This window comes from Phascolarctos cinereus, unplaced genomic scaffold (genome assembly GCF_003287225.1).
Source record: "Phascolarctos cinereus isolate Bilbo 61053 unplaced genomic scaffold, phaCin_HiC Scaffold_5;HRSCAF=322, whole genome shotgun sequence".
Classification (NCBI taxonomy): Eukaryota; Metazoa; Chordata; class Mammalia; order Diprotodontia; family Phascolarctidae; genus Phascolarctos; species Phascolarctos cinereus.
Genome location: NW_027555958.1, coordinates 355,291,274 through 355,313,030, shown reverse-complemented (window position 1 = coordinate 355,313,030; position 21,757 = coordinate 355,291,274). Strand labels below are relative to the sequence as shown.

The 21,757-nt window shown below is 35.6% G+C and overlaps 1 protein-coding gene across 2 annotated transcripts in view; it reads left to right on the top strand.

Moving 5' to 3' along the window:
• The window catches only part of FBXO28 (F-box protein 28), a 64,837-nt gene that overhangs the window by 14,063 nt on the left and 29,017 nt on the right, over positions 1-21,757 (top strand). For both annotated transcript variants that reach the window (XM_020982181.2, XM_020982182.2), the window contains exon 2: positions 4,550-4,659. In XM_020982181.2, the coding sequence (XP_020837840.1) occupies positions 4,550-4,659 (110 nt within the window). The remainder of the gene's footprint in view (positions 1-4,549; positions 4,660-21,757) is intronic.

Sequence of the window (21,757 nt, the reverse complement as noted above, 5' to 3'; positions counted from 1 at the left end):
ACAATGATCAAGCAATAGAGACTGTAAAGGCATAGTCAGACAGACATGGAGGAGAGAACAAGGGAGAGAGAGAGTCACAAAAACCCAGGGAGAAGAGAGTGCCCAGCATGATGGTCAGTATTGCCAAATGTTGCAGATAGGTTCAGAAGGTCTAGGACTGAGAAAGGCCATTGGATTTGGTCATTAGGTGATCACTTGTAATTTTAGAGTTGAGCGGTAAGGTCAGAAGCCAGATTGCAAGGATTTAAGTAGTCAGTGAGAGGAGAGGAGAGGTAGATAGCTTTTCCTAGTGGTTTGGCTGAGAAAAGAAATAAAGGTATAGGACAAAACAGTGAGGTGGTTTGTTTTGTTTTTTTAAAGAGGAAGATCTGAGTTTGTAGGCAGGATGGAAGAATCCAATAGCTAGGGAGAGACTGAAGAATATTATACAGAAAGAGACTCAGAAGCAATCAAACATAGTAGCAGTGTTAGGTAAATCTAAGAATTACAGCTACTATGGTAAGGACTCATGATTTGACAAAAAATGTTGAGAAAATTGGAAAGCAGTCTGGCAGAAATTATTTTTAGGCTAACATCTGACTCAATATGCCATAATAAACTCCAAATGGATGCACAACCTAAATAGAAAAAGTTATATCAAAACAAATTTCGGAAACAAGGAAGGCGATCCCTTTCACTACCATGGATAGGAGAACTCCTGACCAAACAAGGGATGGAAATGATCAGAAGAGATAAAATGGATGATTTTATTCACAAATTTTTGCACAAACACAATGCAGTTAGAAGAGAAACAGTGAACTGGGAAAATTTTCTTGCAGCAAATTTTTCTGACAAAGGTCTGTTGTGGAAAATGAAAGTAGCTTAGCTGTCTCTCATAGGTCTGATATTTAAAATATATAAGGAATTGATAAAATATATAAAAATGAGCTATCCCCATTAGATCAGTAGTCAAGAGATATGAATAGGCAGTTCTAAAGAGAAGAAAAGCAAATTATCAATAATCATTTGAAAAAATTGTTCCAAATCACTAGTAATAGAAATGCAAATTAAAACATCTCTTGAGTTTCCACCTCAAACTCATTAGATTGACAAAGATGACAAAAACGGGAAATGACAATTTTGGGAGAGATTATAGGAAGATAGGCATACTAATATATTGTTAGTGAAGCTGTGAATTACTCTAGCCCTTGAAAGCAGATTGGAACCATACCCCAAAAGTTACTAAACTGTGAATACCTTTTAACCCAGTGATACCACTATTACTAGGTCAGTGCTCCAAAGAGATCAAAGAAAGAGGGAAAGGACTCCACATTTTTGGTCTTGTTTTGTTTATTATTATTATTATTATTATTATTATTATTATTATTACAGCTCTTTTTTTGTGGCAAAAGGGAAAAAAAACCTCAGATATCTAAGAGGAAGTGAGGAATGTCTGAACACATTATGGTATATGAATGTAACAATATTATTGTGCCATTAAAAATGATAAAAGGAACAGTTTCCTAGAAATGTAAGAAGACTTTATGAAGCGGTGCAGAGTACAATGATCAGAAGCAGAATTTATACAGTGATTACAACATTGTAATGGAAAACAGTTGTGAAAGACTTAAGAACTGTGATCAATGCAATCACCAGTCATGACTCCAGAATACTTATGCTGTATCATGCTTCCCATATCTTGACTGAGCGTCCAAGGACTAAAGGTGCAAACTGTGACTTGTGTTTTCAGATGCAGTCAATGTATGGATTTGGGGTTTGTTTGTTTTTTTGTTTTCTTTTTACTGTACTTATTTTCTACAAGGTAGTGCTTTGAGGAGAGAGGAGTTAATAGAGAGCAATCGCAGATGGTGATAGTGAGACTAAAAAAAGTGTCAGTGAAACATTTTAAAAATATACAAAGAAGAGCAAAAAGGAAGTTGAGAAGGGGACACAATCAGGACAGTGTTGTAGGAGTCAGGCAGATAGGAGAATCTAGGAGTTAATTTAATTTATACTTTTTTAAAAACAGGATGTACATATTAGAGGATCACAATGTTATATACAGTCCTCATTTCCTGTTCTTTGTGTAAGGAAATTTTCCTATTTGTTGATGTTTGACAAATCCATAATAACAAAAAAGGGGTGTGGAGGGGGAGGAGGGTTGTTTGTTGTGTTATTTTGTTTTGGTTTGGTTTTTTGGATTTTTTTGGTTGGGCAATGGGGTTAAGTAAGGCTTGCCCAGGGTCACATAACTAGTAAATGTTTTGTGTCTGAGGTCACATTTGAACTCAGGTCCTCCTGACTCCACGGCCGGGAGCTCTCTCCACTGCGCCACCTAGCTGCCCACATTTGTTTTTTAATGGAAAGGGGATGATTCAGGGAGGGGCCAATCTGCTAGAGAAGGCTTAGGAGGGGATGGGATCAAGAGCACAGGTAGAGAGGTTGACCTTGTTGAGAGGAAAGGATGGAAGGTGTTGTCAAGGGGGTTGAAATGTAGAATAGGGGGAAAGACAGGGAATTCTGAGGGAATGACTTCTATTTTCTCAGTATAGTATATGGCTAGGTCCTTATCCAACACTGGAGGATGTGAGAGACTTGAGAAGACATTTGAAATTATCTCTTTGAGAAATGCATTCACCAGTTAGCAAAAGAGTAAAAGAATTGCCTGGCAGTGAGGATCTAGTTGAGATTAGAAAACATAAATTTATAGTGATCCTTGAAATGCCTCCCCTCCTACTCCTAGGCTGCCTGAGTGTTCCCTTAGGACTTCCACAAAGTAATCAAGCTGCTTAATCTCCCTAGCTTCTTCCTTAGGCATAGAGGTTGACTGAAGTTCTTGAAATTTCCTACTCAAATTTACCTGTCCTGGAGCAGTGCCCCAATCTCTACTTGTTTGATATGTCACTAATGTTCTTTATTATAATATCATTTCTTTTCACTATTTTCCTTCTAATGAGTTTTTTCCCTTAATTTACTGAATTACTCTGAGACTTCTGGCTAGAGAAATTGAGTTTGAATACTGGCTTTGCCACTTACTAGTCTAATGTTCAGCTATAGGCAAATAAGTTAACCTCTCAGAATTTCGGTTTCCTTAACCACAAAATGAGGATGATAACTCACAGGATTCTTTTGAGGAAAGAAGTTTACAAATTTTAAATGATTATGTAAATGTGAATTATTGTTTTCCAAGCAAAGGGTGAAACAAAGGACATCTCTGGTAATTTCTAAGTTAAGAAAACTGAATTAACTGGAATATACCTTTCTCCCATGCCTGATCAGAACCTTAAGGCTCTGATGTAAGCTGATAGTATGGTAGGACTTGGGGTCAGTCAGAAGGCCAGAGTTTAAGTCCTTTCTCTATGACTCTGGGCTTGCCACTTAATCTCTGAGCATCAGTTTCCTCACATGTAAATTGATAATGATAATTATACAACTTTCATCACAGGGTTGTTATGGGGCCCCAAAGGGATGAGAAGAAAAAACAGTTTAAAGTTCTATGTAAATATATAATTGTGTTCCTTAGTAATAATATCCCTGATAATTATAATAATAGTGATTAAGAGAAGTGATTAAGATCTTATTTTTAATGTGAAATTTCATTTTAAAAGTTTTTATTGATTTTTTTTTGCATTGCATACATTTCCAAATACATAAAAAAGAGGGGAGAGGAAAGTTCAGCAAAACTAATCAAGACATCAGTCAAATCCGTCATTATATATATAATGTTTGACATATAATCTTCACATAGTTTGCCATCTGTGCAAAGAGTGGGAGATACATTTTCATATGTCTTCCTTGGGGCCGAGCTTTGTCATTTTAATTTCTATGTAATGTCTATGCTCATAAGACTTAGAATAGACTGAAACGTAAGTTCATGGTATTTAGAGTTGGAAGAGACCAACGTGATGAGAAAAGTACTGAACCTGAAGTTAGAAGACCAGAGTTTGAATCCTGCTATCCAGGTTGCTGGGCAAAAAACTTTGCCTCAGTTTCTTCATCTCTAAAATGAGAGACTTGGACCAGTGAGCTCTAAGGTCACTTCTAGTTCTAAACCTATGATTTTATGATCTAGTTCAATCCTATTAGAACCTGTGACTAAATTTAGGACTTTTTAATCAAAGCATTTAGCAACTACTTATATGTCACCATGTCTCCACATGTATAAAGAAGCTACTCCCCTTTTACAAGGATTTTATGTATGCCACAAAATTCCATCAAAGACACATTCAGAGTATTGCAGTAGAAATTGTAAGTTCCTTGAGGGGCAAGGATTGTTTCATTTTTGTCTTTGTATCTCCAGTATAGCACATAGTAGGGACTTAACTATTTGGTGAATTGCACTGAGATATAAAAACTAATTTTATCTTATTTGCAAACAAACAGGAAGTATATTTGGAGTGTTATGAAGAGAGTATATGGCAGAGGATTTGCTTAATTGATAAAGAACTAGACTGGGAAGCTAGTGGGAGTGTTAAACAGGAGACTGGAAAAGTGCAAGAGAACTTTTTGTCCAGTATTGAATCTGAACTAATAACATGTGGTTTTTCTTTATTCTTCCTCCATCTTGTAGGTTTGTAAGCGGATGGACTTAGTCTGCCAGAGAATGTTGAATCAGGGATTTCTGAAAGTGGAAAGATATCACAACCTGTGTCAAAAACAAGTTAAAGCACAACTTCCAAGGTATGTAGATAGTAGAGCAAAGAATTAATGTTATTTGTTTTTAGGCCTTGGCAAAGGTCCAGATGTTTAAGGAGTGATGTCCAAAGATTTTCTAACAAAGGCTACATTAGTAATTTTTGCTGTTGTTTGGCCTTCTTTTTCTCTTTTTTCTTAAATTTAACCTTTTTCAATTAAAATTTTTTTTATCTTTCCCACATTAAAAAGAAAAAAAGTCCTTCTAACAAATATGCTCAGTCAAGCAAAAATAATTCCCACATTGGGTATGTCCAAAAAAATATATCTCTGTCTGCACCCTGAATCCATCACCTACTTCTCTTTCAGTAGGTGATGGGAAGAGTGTTTATGGGTCCTGTGGAAATGTGGTTGGTCATTGTGTTGATCAGAGTTTTTAGGTGGCCTTCTTTTTCAATGTATTTTTAACAGTTAATCATGGTCCAGCATGATTAAGGAAAAGCTTTAATTATTTGGCCATATTCTTTCATTTTTCTCCTAACTCAGCATATTTGATCTTTGATCATTAAGGATTTTATTAAGTAGTAAACAGGCAACCAGAAGTTAGTTTGTATATATTTTCCCATATACATACATTATTTTAGTAGGCTAAATCGCCTAAAAAAAGAAACAAACAAAAAACAGACCTCTCTGGTTTTTTGTTTTAAACACCTTATAAATTATTCCACTACAGGTACCTCTTTTCTATTTAAGAGCTGTTTATCCATTTTTGGACTGTTCTTGTCTTTTGTCTTTTTTTTTTTTATGTTGTCTGTCAGTTAACTGTTAGCAACTCTTCTAGTTAGGTTAAGGGAGGAGCAAATGAATTTATTTTTCCACAATCATCAGTGGATTTTAGTTACTTTGATTCGTTATTATGGGTTGTTGAAGCTAATGAGGTAGAAAAACAAAAAATAAGTAGGAATATATTGGTTTCCAGTAGCCTTTATGAATGGTAATAACAACAGCCTGCACTACTATATCACCGAATCTTAGAAGAAGGGAGAAGGAACCAGTGAAAAAACAAGAGAAAGTAGCAAGGGGGAGTTTAAATGGAGATCAAAAGAAATAGCAGAAAAAAAATCATACCTTCATCTACTGCAGGAACTTCTGTAATTTATTCCTCATTTCAGAGGAAAGGTTCAGGAGCTTGTTGACAGTGTAGTTCCTTGATGTCCCTTTCTACTGCAGCAGTGACCATTGGTTCTTAAATTATCAGGAGCTTGGGTCTTACATTTCCCTCATTCAAAACTTTTTTTCATAAGTTAGAAAAGGTAGCAAGAAAGAGGATGGAATGAAAGGATAACCCTGGGAAGGACAAGCATAAAATTTATTGAGCAATGAATAAATTAAGTAAAAATGCTGGTAACAGAAATTATCAGATAAAATGTCGAGGGATAAAATTTCTTCAATGATATGGATTGAAACATCAGTAGGAGCATTTTTTCAGGTAATATGAGTGGAAGAAATAAATCTGATAATAGGTTTGTTGATATAATGATCCCATCCATAGATGTGAAAAAAAAAAGACTAATACTAATTCAATCAAAGGCATGGGAAGAGATAAAAGAATGACTATAAAAAATACAGAGTAACCTAGAAGAAATGAGAATGTGAATAGAAACAATAAAAAAGCAGAATAAATGTGCTTAAGGAAAAAAATCAGAAAATTCAAGTAAAAGAAAAATCCCAGAATGTGACGGATTAAGAGCAACTAATGGATGAACAGTCTAAAATAAGACCTGAAAGACGAAACAAAAAGATCAAACCTTAGATCACCATGAATTCCTTTTTTCAAGAAAAAAGAATTAAACATGGTATTAAAAGAACTACCACATTTCATCGCATAATTGTCACACCCTGTTTTTAGGTCCAGAAATTGGTCTATAACCTTTTATCACATAATCGTTGCATGATATAATTCTGTTTCTACTGCCCCTTAAAAGGTAAACAGAGCAGCAACATACTCACCAGTGGTATATGGATAGTCATTTATCTCTCAGCTCATTGCCAGTTCATGTGCATTGTTAGTATATTTCCAAAAGCTGAGTTGCTGGTTTGTTTAGAGTGCTGCAGCCTAATGGTATTGTCGCTCAACCCAGTGAAGAGCCATAAGCACAAGGGGAACAGGCAGGCAGGCGAAGTGGCCATGACTAAGTCTTGTGATATGGTGAGACTTGCATCTTCCAAATTTTAACATATATTCACGAATATTCTATGCATCCTAATCTTGCACCAAAGACAGTTTAGTAATAGTTGATTTTTAAGTTAACACCAGCACAATTTTAAAAATATTTCACATAATAGTCACTCCCCACTTTTTTTTTTTTTGCAAAAAATTGTCGTAAAATCTGTAACAATTATGCTGTGACATATGGCAATTGGAGAAAACTTAGAGCAAATGAATAGAAAATATGCTACAATTGGAAACTGTTCAAAAGACTACAGTGTGAAAAGGTCCAAAATACAAATTTCTTGGGAATATAATTGTTAAATTTTAGAATTATAAGAACAGAAATCTTAAGCATTGAGAAAGACAAAGAAAATTACCTGTTAAAACCACCAGTAAGTCTAAAAGGCATAATAGTTTTTAAAGTTATTTTTCCAGAAAATTTGAGCATGTCATTTTGAAGAGAATAGTATAACATTCAAAAATTATCCCCAATAAGTTTTTCAGTAGAAACCCAAATTGAAAAAAATGCTTTGACATTTAAGTATTTATTAATATTTATTAATATTAATATTAGAACTAAATCAGTTCAGTGATGATATTAAAAATAATAGTATATGTTAATACTTTTATTACCTACAGTTAAAATCACTAGATATAATACATATATAAGCCTTTGTAAATGAAATAAAAACAAATTAGTGTCTGTGAATTAACAAAAAATAGAATTAAACAACCATATTTGTATATAAAAGCAATTTGTAATTGACAAGCAATAATAATAACATTTATATGACACATTAACATTTGCAAAGCACCTTCCATGTTATCTCATTTGATTCTCACAGTCAGGAAAACTGAGGCATAGAGAAGTTAAGTGACTTGTACAGAGCTAGAGCTGAGTCTTCTTGGTTCTAAGTCTAGCACTCTTTGCGCTGTACCACCTAGCCACTTATAAACAACAAATAAAGAAGAATAAAATAATAAAAGAAGTATAAAAAGAAACGTCTTGGTCATCCCCAAAACAAACTTCCTGCCTTTAACTAAAAAAAAAAGTAAAATATCAAAGAATTATAAAGCAGCCATAGTATTCTAAAGGACAAGAGTTTTGTTAAAGTTAATTAATTAACTTTAATATAAAATAGTTATGATAGAAAAAGTAAGTTAAATTACATTTCCCCTTGACATTGAGGAAAACAATAGGTAAAAGGAAAAAATCAGTAAGATAAAACTGGTTTTAACATTTTAGATATTATATTTGAATGACCTGAATTGCCTATTTGGGGGGGGGGAGAGGCAATTGAGATTAAGTGACTTGCCTAGGGTCACACAGCTAATGAGTGTTATGTGTCTCAGCCTAGATTTGAACTCAAGTTCTCCTAATTCCAGGTGAATTGCCTTTTAAAAGTTTTGTCATAGGGGCAGCTAGGTGGTGCAATGGATAGAGCAACAGCCCTAGAATCAGGAGGACCTGAATTTAAATCCAGCCTCATGTGCTTGCGAGCTGTGTGACCCTGGGCAAATCCTTTAACCTTAGTTGCCTCCAAAAGAAAAAAAAGTTCCACAGATTAAAATAAACCCATCAATTTACTGCCTACAATAAACACTTTTAACATAAAAATATAGATAAATAAATTTAAATTAAGAGATTGATCTAAAATATACTATGCAACTTCTGGTGAAGGAAGACCTACTACCTCATGTAGGACCAATAGTCCATTGCACTTTTGGATAACTCTGACTGTTAGTAAAGTTGTCCTTTTATCAAACTTAAATATTCTTCTTTGCAGCTTCCACCCATTACTCCTTTTTCTGCCCAGTTGGAGTCAGTACAGTGAGTCTAATCTCTTTCACGTGATAGCCTTTCATTTACTTGAAGACAGCTATCATATTCTCCATAAATCTAGTCTTCTCTGCAATAAACATCTCAATCAGTTCCTTAAACTAATCCCTGTATGGCATAAACCTTAACCCTACAGTCATCCTGATTGCCTTCCTCTAGACACCACCCAGCTTATCAGTGTTCTTCCTCTGTTGTCAAAATATGACACATCTAATGAAAAGACTAACAAAGAAATCACGTATCTGAATTAAGTAAGTTGTTAACAGATATATAGATATAGATATGTGTGTGTGTATATGACTAAAAAGAAAAAAAAGAAAACAAATAGCCCAAAAGGAAAGTAGAAAAGGTGATGATAAAGTTAAAGGCAGAAATAAAGTAAAAAATTGAAATGATAAATACAATTGAGCTCAATTTTAAAAAAGATTAATAATATTTATAAACCACTAACAAAAGTAATTTTTAAAAGAAGAAAGAAAACATGATCACCAAGATTAGAAAACAAACACAAAAGAGATCAGTATCACCAGGAAATATTAAGTACAGATATATTCTAATAAATTTCTTTAGATCTGTGATCTCATTGACTTGGACACAATTTTCACCAGAATATCAAGGCTTATTCTTGGCTTCTCATCCTATGTGACTCTTGTCCATGTTTTCTTATAAATCTTCTGTAAGGATTCATAAATATGCTGCCTCTCCTCCTCCTCCTCCTTTTAACATTTCATGAATATAAATGGAGAATTTTCCTTATCCATTGGTAACTGCTTATTCTTACTACATGATCAGTCCTCTTCCATTTTCAGTCATGTGTCTCTGATGACATCTTTTATTCTATATAATTCAACAAGCATTTATTAAGCACCTACAGTGTACAAGGCTTTAGGCACTAGAGATAGTGATTAAAAACACAATATTCTCTGCATTTAAGGAGCCATGTTCTACCAAGGAGAAACACATGCATGCAAATAAATAAAATAAATCCAGAGTAAGTTCAAGGAAACAAGGAGGAAAACGAACAGCTGGGCAGGGGGAAGATCAGGAATGGCTGAGTCTGGAAGGTGGCAGTTGAGCTGAGCCTTCAAGGAAGTTAAGGATTCCGAGACTCAGAAGTGAGAAGGGAGAACATGACATTTGCAGGAAGAAAGCCTCTGCAAAGGCACAGGTGTGTATGCAAGGAATAGCAAATAGGCATATTTGGCTGAACACAGAATATATGATGGGGAGTAATGTGAAACATGAACCAGATTATGAAAGGCTCTAAGCACCAAACTTCTATTTTATCCTAGAGAAAATAGGAAACCAGTAAAGCTTCTTGATCAGACTAGGAAGATGGTCAGGCCTTGCTTTAAAAATGCCAGCTGCTAGAGGGGCAGCTAGGTGGCACAGTGGATAGAGCACCGGCCCTGGATTCAGGAGGACCTGAGTTCAAATCCGGCCTCAGACACTAGACACATAACACCTACTAGCTGCATGACCCTGGGCAAGTCACTTAACCCCATTGCCTAACCAAAATAAATAAGTAAATAAAAATGCCAGCAGCTGTGTGAAGTATAGATGGAGGGGTAGGAGGTAGTTGGAGCCTGGGGGCAGGGACACCACTTAAGATGCCTATAGGAAAGATGGCCACTAGTTGGTGATGTGAGGTTGGAGTTTGGGAGCAAGATAAGAGCTGGATATGTAGATTTGGAAGTCATCACAAAAATGATAAATTAGTGCTCGTAGTGATAAAATTACTAAGAGAGAATAGTTTATGGAGAAAGAAGAGAACTCCAGGGTACATGTGGGATGTACTTGCACATAGAGACTGGAACATAGATGATGTTCAAATGAGGGTACTGATAAAAGAGTGGTCTGACAGGTAGAAGGGAAACCAGGAAGGGAAGAGAAAGGAATAAGCATTTGTATAGTGCTATGTGCTAGGCACATAGTACTTTTACAAATATTATTCTCATTTGACCTTCACAACAATCCTGTGAGGTAGGTACTATCATCCCCATTTTACATTTGAGGAAACTGAGGCTGAGGTTAAGTGACTTAACCAGGGTCACACAGTAAATGTCTAAGGCTTATATTTTTCTGACTCTGAGCCCAGTACTCTCTCCAACGTGCCACCTAACTGTCCCAAACATGGAAAAAGGAACTTGCTGTCAAGAATGAGGACTAAGAAAAGTCAATCCTTATGCCTTTAAGCTGCTTCTCCCTTGCAATCCTTTGTTGGTAATGAGTTGTAACTTATTTAGACTTACTATTGTCCTTTGGGTGATTCTCAACTATAATTTCTGTGAAGTCAGCATTACATAACTCAAAACCATAATGCTAATACATTAGACAAATCAAATGGATAATTATTTATAAGACTATAACTTACCAAAACTAACACAAATAGATGTTTATAACTTAAGTATTCCAATCTCTGAGGAAGAAATAAGACATTATCAATAAATTTTTCCTTGTGATCTCATCCATATGGTATTCCCTGTGCTAGTATAGATTGCAAACTATCTTTACCTTCACATTGTGAGCAATTTCTTGGGTATCAGAGTATAAGTAAGTACCTCAGCTACCCATCAGCCATGCCACCATCTTTACCAGTCCCACATTTTCTTAGTGTTGGCCTTTATGCCACTTTTTGAATGAAAGTGGTTCTTGATATTATGCTGTAGCCCACTTATGTTCTCCATTGCCCTTAGTCTTGTGAGGTCATGCTATTCTGTGATTTACAACATTAAAGAACCACTGGGAAAATATTGATGTTTTTAAAAGCTGAAAAATGTTTTCTTTACTTTTCTCTTCTTTTATTTGTTTCTGCCTTGCTAAATACTAAAAGTCTTAGTATTTAGGGGTAAGATTTTACCACTTTTCTTGTATTTGATTATTTTCTTTGGTTGTTTATAATTTTTTAAAAATTGTTTACATAGGCTTTTGTATCAAAGAGTTCTTCTTGGTGTCATTGAAAGTATTGTCGTTTCCCAAATACAGTCTAGCCTGATTTTCTCCTCCTGCTCAATTCTGGGCCCTGCTCATCGTCAATTTGCTGTACCTGCAAAACATTAACATACTGATGGATTAACTCTATAGGCTGCAAATCAGCTGCATTGCATAGTCTGGGCAATAGGCATTCCTAATTCGCTTTGTTTTTATTCTGACGGTTGTTAGACCTGTCTCTTTTGAGTGGCTATGGATCTCATTGAAGCAGCTCTGCAATACGCTGGGGCTTGGTGAAATTAGCACAATTTCATGAAATAGGATCAAATAGGAGTGCCCAGAGAAATTTACCATCCATAGAGAATGTCTTTTCAGTTTGAGTTCTGCGAAGAACATCCTCATGTTTCCTTGTTTTATGCTACCTTGATATAAATAATTATATGGTCATTGAATAAAAATATTTCTGGGATTGTACCTATCAAGGAGTCTTCTATGATCTTAACATGTCCATGGTAGATGTTTTGTTTGAGAAGACCCATTAAAGTTGCTTTTTGCTCTGCTGAATAAAGATACTTTAAATAAACAATAAACACTCTCTATACCCTTCAGTCATTGTGCCTCTAAAGTTGTCTTCTCCTGTAGAAAGTCATCTTCAGTGGTGAGACAGTACAGTGTAAATGGAAAAAATCGTGGGAGTTATATGAACTAATTTCAAGTCCCAGCTCTTTACTTACTACTTGTGTGACCTTGGGTAAGTCAGTTAAGCTCTGTGAAACTCAGTTTCTTCATTTGTAAAATAAAGGGGTTGAGCTACATGATCTCCAAGATCAATTCCAGCTTCAGATCTGTAATCTTATTATCCTGTGTCCTGTCTCATATTTTCATTAAGGCCATCCCTGATATGTGCATAGCTTATTCTCATAAAGATTTTATAGAGAGGAGAAAGTAGGCATAGAGGTTGGTGGTTGCTGATGTTTTCTTCATCACCTTTTTTTGTTCATAATAATGCCATTCATGATTGTTTTCCCATCCATTTGATATCTTCTCCCTTGAGATAGCTTGAAAATCGATCCTTCAGTACTTTCAAAATTGCCATCTCCAACACCGAGTCCTTTTGTGTGTATTTGTGTGGTTGACTCCCTCTTCCTGACTTCATCTTAAGTGCTATTATCTCCCTATTCATGTAGCACATCAGGCACTGTGGTAATTGAGTAGAAATGACAACGTGTGTTCTATTTGTAATGTATTTGTTGTCCTTTTGGTTTTGTCTGTAAATGTACTCAGGGTGATTTGGCCTAGTTGAGTCTTACCCCATGCCTCTGATAGGCTTGTTTTCCACTCTGCTTTTTGCTATTTTATGAGGCAGTATTGCTAATAATTTTCCATTCTCCTTCATAATGTTCTGAAAATGAAATCTAAACTAGCACTGCCCTTGGCTATAATATTTCTCTTCTTGGCAGGGAACTCAAATATTTCCCTGCTAAAGTTTTCTGTAGAATCTTTGGGCATCTTTTCTGTAGAGATTGCTTTGCATCATTCAGATTTCTGTATGAAGTGGTGGTAAACAGAGATTTAAACCTTATCCTTGTCTGAATTTTCAGTGTCACCATCTTAATTAAACTTATAATATTAGATTTGTTAAAATTATGTGTAGTGCCTTCTCCTCCTTTCTTCTTGTTTGGTATTGACTTTGACCTTTGCTCTAACTAGTCAGTTATCTAACTACATATCAATGATTGACTCAGAAATAAATCCAGTATTACTAACCAGTCATTTCTTATCTGTTGAGATATATAGTTAGTTTCATTTTTTAATGATATTCTTTAATATGTTCCAGCACCTTCCATCTTAATGTACTGAAGAAGCTATTTATGATATATGGATAGGAGGATTCTTCATAATCTGCAGCTGTTTGGCCTCTTTTGTTTTTGATCCAACACATTTTCCACTGACCTGCTATATGTCCACCTTTGCATTACCATAAGCAAGTGTCAAGAGTATCTCTTGCTTAGGTTTGGAGAATCTTGTCAAATTCTTTGTAGAATTTCTCTTTTCTCTTCATTAAATGTGAGTGCAGAAGCTACAGTTGTCTTCGTGGTAGTCTTTTTGTTTATGCTCAGCATAAGCATTATAAGTCAGGATACCCATTTGTCCCATAAATTATCTATGTTCCCTTGGGCACATGATTATGCTGACTCATTTATTTGCCTCTTCAAGGAGAATCTGAGCCATCTTTCCATTTAGATATAACTTCTTTATCTCCTGGTTTCATTTGTTGTGAGAGGGGTGATATTAATGTTATTCAGTTCCTTTAGTAGTCTGTCAGGTTGTTAATTGTTAGACAAAATCTCACATTTAGACTACCAACAGGTATGTGTATATTTATAGTTAGTTTCCACACTATTCTGCCTTAGCAGAATATTCTGCCCTCCTTTATTGCTGGTCTCCACTCTGAGGACTGAGGGCCATTTATTTCTCTGTTTTTTTTTTTATGGGCTGCCATGGCCAAAGAATTCAGCACCTAGTGGTTGACGTGATAGTTATGAGCCTATATGTTCTTATAGTTAGGCTGGTCTTTAAAAAGTAGGCATGGTCTGTTGTTAGAACTAAAACCAAAGCTTTGTATATCCTATCAGAGCTTTCACCTTGATAGCATAACCTTTGTGAAGGTATCAGTGAATTCCCTTACATACAAAGTACTTAATCCAAAGTACTAGAGGTAATTTTTTCCCAAACATTTAAAGACTAAATAATTCCTTTAATAAGTAGATTATTCATAAACATAGAGAAATATAGAAGGCTACTACCTAATACCCTTTACAAAGCAGATAAATCCATTGTTTTTTAAACCTGCAAAAACAATTGAAAAAGAAATTTGAGAAAATTTGTCTAGTAAATAAAGAGGCACTGCTGCTATTAAAAAAAAAGATCAGCTAAGAGAATAATATAGTACATAAAAATTATATGCCATGCCTAAGAGAGATTTGTATGAGATATATAAGGCCATTTTAATATCCAACTCCTTCATTTTACAAATGAGAAAGTTGAGGCATAAATCTTTCAAGTGACTTTCTCAAGGTCACACAGGTAGGTAATATGTGGCTGACCTGGGATTCAAACCCAGGTCTTGTGATTCCAAACCCAGTGCTCCTTCCACTACCATAGGTTCCCAAAGTAGGCCATGCCGCCCCCAAGGGGAGCACAGGAACAGTGAGGGGAGAAGGGGACAGTAGTAGCTTCAGGTACAGTTGAGGGGCATTGAATAAAAATAAGGGTTAACCTAACCTAACCTTAGAGGGGCACTGAATAATTTTTTTTAAAGGGGGTGGTAAGCCAACTAAGTTTGATAACCTCTGCGCCCATGCTATATATTGTTCTATTATATTTAAAAGAAAACTCAGAAAAATAAAAATCAAACATTCATTGATAATTTTAAAAGAACAGAATGACTTTCCTTCGACACAATAAAAAGAATCTGCTTGAAACAGACAAAATGGTGATTGAACTGATTAATTCCCACTAAAATCAAGCATAAAACAAGGGTGTCTTTGTTCAAATAGAAGTTACCATATTGATTTGACATAGTGTTAGAAATGCTAGTGATCATAATGTTAGGAAAAATAGAGGTCTAAAATTGTACATTGGCATAATAGATTACTTAGAAAATCCACTGTTTTCAAAAAAGAAAAAAAAAACAAGTTCCTCAGGGTTGTAGCTTGTAAAATGAAAAATCATTTGTGCTTTTACATGCTACCACATCAGACTAATAAAATATTGTTTGTTTTTAAAGAAACTCAGTTTGCAACCTAGAACATTAAATATTTGGTAATTAACTTGACCTTTATAAAGGAAACCTAAAACTTTTTGACCAAAAAAAAGGTCTAAGTAATTAGAGAACTTTCATTGTTCATAGTTGAACCAGAAAAATAGGTAAGAATGACAATATAGTTCACATTAATAAACAAATAGAATATGATACCAATAAAACTGAACAGACTTCTTTATAGAATTATAAAAGTTACAATTAAGTGTTCATAAAAAACCAAGCTGTTAATGGAATATTATTGTGCTTTACAAAATTGCAGTGACAGGGAATTCAGAGCAACCAAGGAAGATTTGTATGCATTAGTACAGAACAGAACCAAGAGAATACATATACGGTGACCACAATCATCTAAATGAAAAGATCACTAAAAAGATGTTAAACTCTGAGTAACAGAAAAACCAGTGAAGATCCTAAAGAAAAGTACTTCTTCCCTCACGATAGAGATGTGGGGAACTAGTAGAACAGCGTTTGTATAAACTGACAATACAATTTCTGTATCAAGATATTTTTGCTTAACATTTTTTTTCAAAAGGTTTAATCTAGAGAAGGGTAAGAAATGACTGATGTAAAAAAAAGGCATCAATAAAATGCTTTAAAAAAAAGAAGAAAGAAAAGAAAAACCAAGCAGGTAAGAATATAGAGAAGGTAAAAAATAATAATAATAAAGGTGGACTTTCCACACTTGAAAAAAAATTCCAGGACACAATCGTAATCAAAACTTGCTGTTGTTCAGGGAGGGGGGGATGGCTAATTAGTGGAAAAAGAAATATCCCAGAAATAAAATCAAATGGTGAGTGTTTAATAAATCTTTAGAAAATAGAAATCAGGAAAAAAGGAATAACCTGTTAGTAAATATATAGCTGAGAAAAGGGGTTGCCAATGTGGTAGAAGATAAATTTAGATACATTCCTCATCCATCAGACCATCCATGCAGTTCTTGTCACTTTCTCACCCCATATACCTTAATAAATATGGATTATGGAAAGATGGAAGAAAATGGAATGTGTATGGAAATATACATATATACATACACACACATATATACATATACATACACACATCTATATATACATTTATACACGTACATATATACGTCTGTTATAAAGAACAGATTTTTATCTATTACAGATATAACTTATGTTTGGGAGAAGTTAGATGAATTACATAAAAACAGCTTTTTAATAACAGAAAACAATAAAAATCAGATTCAGAAAAATAATTTGTGGCAAATAAAACATGTAAAAGCTTAAATATCTAAAATTTAAAAGGGCACCCATAATAATGAAGAGTACCATCTAGCCCCCCTGGTAAATAAGTGGTCAAAGTATATGAACAGACAATTTAAAAAAGAAAAAACAAATTGTAAATAGTGATCTGAAAAAACATTCAAGCTCACTAATAGTCAAAAGAACCAGTGTAAAAAAAGTGAAGTACCGCTTCTTATCCATCACATTAGCAAAAACCACTAAAAGCAGCAAAATTTAATGCTAGCAAGATGTAGAAAAAAGAGTACTCTCATGCATATTTCTGGTGAAATATTTTTGGAGAGCAATATGGGGGTACACTACAAGACTTAGAAAATATTACTTTTACTCATTTGCCAAGTCTTGTTTATTGATTTTATTTCCACAACATCTCATACATCTCTCTCATTTTCTTTCCTCAAACAGGCACTACTCTGGTTCAAACTGTCATCTCTTTCCTGCACTACTATAATAGGCTTGCTAATTGTGAGGAAATTTTTCTTTCGAGCTAGAATTTACCTCTCCAAATTTCCCCTATTGTTTTTTCTTTCCTTCTTAACCAAGCAGAAAAGGTCCGATCCTTCTTCCACTTGACGAGTCAAATCAATGTGCTAGGCACTGCTAAGCAAAAATGTAGACAGTCCTTGCCATCAAGAAGCTTACGCTCTTAATGGAGGAAGACGGTTCATAAAAGGGACCTAATAAGTCAGGACAGGGGTACTCACATGGGAACATGATGATGAAATCTGGAGAGTCAGAAGCAGAACCAGGAGAGGAATGAAGCATGGCTGGCCTCAGCCCTTCTTTAAAATGGAGTTCCAAGGGGCAGCTAGGTGGCACAGTGGATAGAGCTCTGGCCTTGGAGTCAGGAGGACCTGAGTTCAAATTTGGCCTAAGACACTTGACACTTACTAGCTGTATGACCCTGGGCAAGTCACTTAATCCCGATTGCCTCACCAAAAAACAAACAAAAAATAAAAAAAAATGAGGTTCCAAGAACTCACCAGTAGGAGAAGGGGACTACCACGGTAGTGATTTTCCAGGGTGAGAAGGCCACAGGGTATAAGGAAACTTCTAAGATGAGAAGGCAGCTGGGGCATAGTGATGAAGTCCAGGGAGTCAGAAACAGAGCTTGGAGAGGGTAGTGATTCAAATACTTGAAGACAGCTTTCACCCCTAAGAAAATTGATAAGGATACAGAGGGAGTAACTGATAAGCTGTTATTGACAGTTGGCCTCTCTGCCTCAAACCTCTGCCCTCTCCTATCCACCCTTCATAGGACTGCTAAAGTGATGTTCCTAAAGTGTAGGCCTAACCATTTCACATCTTCCCCTCCCACCTATAAATTAATTCTAGTAGTTCATTGTTACCTTTATCACAAAGCTTCTTAACTTTTTTTGTGTAATAGACCCCTTTGGCAATCAGGTGAAGCCTATGGACCCCTTCTCAGAAGAATGTTTTAAGTGCATAAAATACTAGGATTACAAAGAAAACTAATTTTATTGAAATACAGTTAGCAAAATATTCAAAAACCGAGTCCCCACATGCCAAATTAAGAATCCCTGTTCCAAATCAAATACAGACTTCTCTCATTGGTACCTAAAATCCTTTACCACCAGGATCCAACTTTCCTTTCCAGCCGTAAGATACAGTATTTCCCTTCATGAAATCTATAATATAACAAAATTGACCATGTTACAGTTCCTTATGTACGTCATCTCACATAGACTGTGCCCTGTGCCTTTAATGTCCTGTCCTCACTTCTGCCTCTTAGAATCACTAGTTTCTCTCAAAGCTCAGCTTAAGTGCTACCTTCTACATAAGGCTTTTCCTGATTACCAGGTGCTAGTGCCTTCCCCTACCAAAAATTACCTTCTATTTATTTTGTGTTTAACTTACATACCCTTATATGTGCACATGTTACTTCTGATAAAATGTAAATTCTCTGAAGTCAAAGACCTTTATTTTTGTCTTTGTATCATAGGTTCTAACATAGTGCCTGGTACTTAATAAATGCTATTGATTAAATAATAAAATTGGCATTATTAAGGAATTAGGCACATGCCTAAAGAGAAGTTTCTAATAATTAGGGAGTATCTTTTAAAAATGGTACATCAATGTAATATAGAATGTCACAATGCCATTAAGATAAATAAATATGAATGAGGAGTAGAAAACCATATGAAATAATGCAAAGGGAAAAAATTGGAACCAGTAGACTATAAGACATGTGAGCTCCATCTATGTAGAAAGAAAAGCACAAACATACATATGAAGATTAATAGGCAGTGACCCAGAGAATCTCAAAGTTGAAAAAGGCTTTAGGAGCCATCTAGTTCAACCTGTACCTGACTTTGTACAGTATCCCCAAAGAATTGGTATATGTTTGGAGACCTCTACTGATAGGTAATCTATTGCTTTCTTGTACTCCAAAATTTTTCCTTAAGCAGATTCTAGAATCTGCCTGTGCAAATGTTTCCTGTTGCTTCTAGTTCTTTGCCTAAAGCTAAGGATCATAAGTCTGATCTTTCTTCCACGTGATAGTGATTCTACATGAAATATTTGAAGATATATCATGCCACATTCTAAGAACATTGATGAAGATACAGAGGGAGTAACTGTTAAGTGGTTAATGGACATTTTATATGATGAAATCCAATTTAAAGATGTAAATAGGTACAAAGTTTTAAAATAGTGGTTTCATCTATTAATTTCTAGTGATTAGAGTGAAAATTTTCTGTGGTTTCATTGGTGTGGGTTCTCTTTCTCACCATTGCAGATCGTAACCTTTCCACAAAAATTGCCATAGTCAGAAAATTCAAGACCATCATGGGCTCCCTCACCTTACCATAGCCTGAAAATCAATATGCTCAGTGCTCCCTAGGGACATCCAGGGTTCTGTCCAGTGGCCATGATCTTAGAGTAAGCTGCCTTAATTTGTAGATGTCAGCCTTTACTCAGTTTGGGCATTATAGGTGCTGGATTTGGAGTCAGAGGACCTGGGTTCAGATTCTAGTTCTGCCATTTACTAGTCCTTGTGACCTTACACAAATCACTTAACCTCCCACATGACAAGTGAAGGTGTTAGACTAGACAGACTGTGACATAGTGGATAGAAATCTGGCCTTGAAGCCAGGAAGACAACTGGGATCCCTTTGAACTCCAAACCTATGATCTTGTGATCAATCTAGTGATGCATCTCTCTGAATTTAGCAATATTGGTTCTCAGATGAATGGGTCACATAGCTTCAAATTAGACTACTTTTCCATCATTTTCACCCCTGTCGCAGTCTACGTAACCTGATCTGTCCTAGAATTCTCACTATGATATATACACTCAGATTCTTTAATCCACCGATTCTTTAAATACCTAATTATATTTCTACTCACCATAATCATCCTAGTTACCGCCAACAACCTATTCCAGCCGTTCGCAGGATGAGAAGGCGTAGGCATTATATCATTCATATTAATTGGATGATGATACGGCCGATCTGACGCTAACACAGCAGCCTGACAAGCAATCCTGTATAACCGTATCGGCGACATTGGTTTCATACTCACCATAGCATGACTAATAATCAACAATGGCTCATGAGACCTACAACATATCTTCATAACCAAAATAAACACTCTAGCCCTACTAGGACTAATTATCGCTGCAACAGGAAAATCAGCCCAATTCGGCTTACACCCCTGCCTACCCTCCGCCATAGAAGGACCTACACCAGTGTCAGCCCTCCTTCACTCAAGCACTATAGTTGTTGCAGGAATCTTCCTCCTAGTACGCTTTCATCCTACAATAAAAGACAATAACACAATCCTAATCATCATCCTATGCCTAGGAGCTATTACAACACTATTCGCCGCAATCTGCGCTACCACACAAAACGACATTAAAAAAATTGTAGCATTCTCCACATCCAGTCAACTAGGACTAATAATAATAACCATCAGACTTAACCAACCCTACCTAGCATTTCTCCACATCTGCATTCACGCCTTCTTCAAAGCCACACTATTCCTATGGTCTGGCTCAATCATCCACAATTTAAACAACGAACAAGACATCTGAAAAATAGGAGGACTACTAAACATTCTACCAATCACCTCATCAGCCCTTGTAACAAGCAGCCTAGCCCTCATAGGAACTCCCTTCTTAGCAGGCTTCTATTCTAAAGACCCTATTATTGAAACAATAAACATATCCTACACCAACTCATGAGCCCTAACAACTACCCTAACAGCCACATACAGCTTATGAATAATTTACTTTACACTACTAAACCAACCACGATTCACCCCTCTACCTACAATCAACGAAAAGCACCCGAATCTTAAGAATCTTTAAAAAATCTTAAAATCTTAAAAACCCTATCATACGCTTAACCTTAGGAAGCATCTTTGCTGGATACCTACTAGCAATAAACATCCCCTCTACCCACACAATCCCCATAACAATACCACCCATCCTAAAAATATCAACCCTTATCGTAACAATCACAGGACTATTAATTGCCATCGAACTAAATTCCTTAACCAACAAATCCCCAATACCACCTTTCATACACATGTACAACTTCTCAATCAGACTAGGATATTTCACACACTTATTCCACCGACTGTGTCCCCTAGCAAACCTACAAATAGGCCAACACATTGCCACCATACTAATCGACCTAAACGGATACAAAAAAACCGGACCCAAAAATCAAGCAAATATCCGCACCACTACATCCTCATACATTTCCTCTACCCAAAAAGGCCTAATCAAAATATACTTCCTATCATTTATCATTTCCATCCCCATAATAATAATCATAGCTATCTAACTACAGCCACGAACAACCTCCAAAACCACACAAATAGTAACAAATAGTAACAAATAAAATCCAACCTAAAAATACCAAAACTCACCCTCCACATCCATACAACAAAGAGACACCACTGCAATCTTGACCCACACAAAAACTACCAACAACATCAAACAACCCAACAGCAGCAACAATTTCAACTTCATCCAACATAAAATACCAAACCAACTTAAACAGCAAAGCAAACAACAACATACCCAAAGCCACTGCATTACCTAC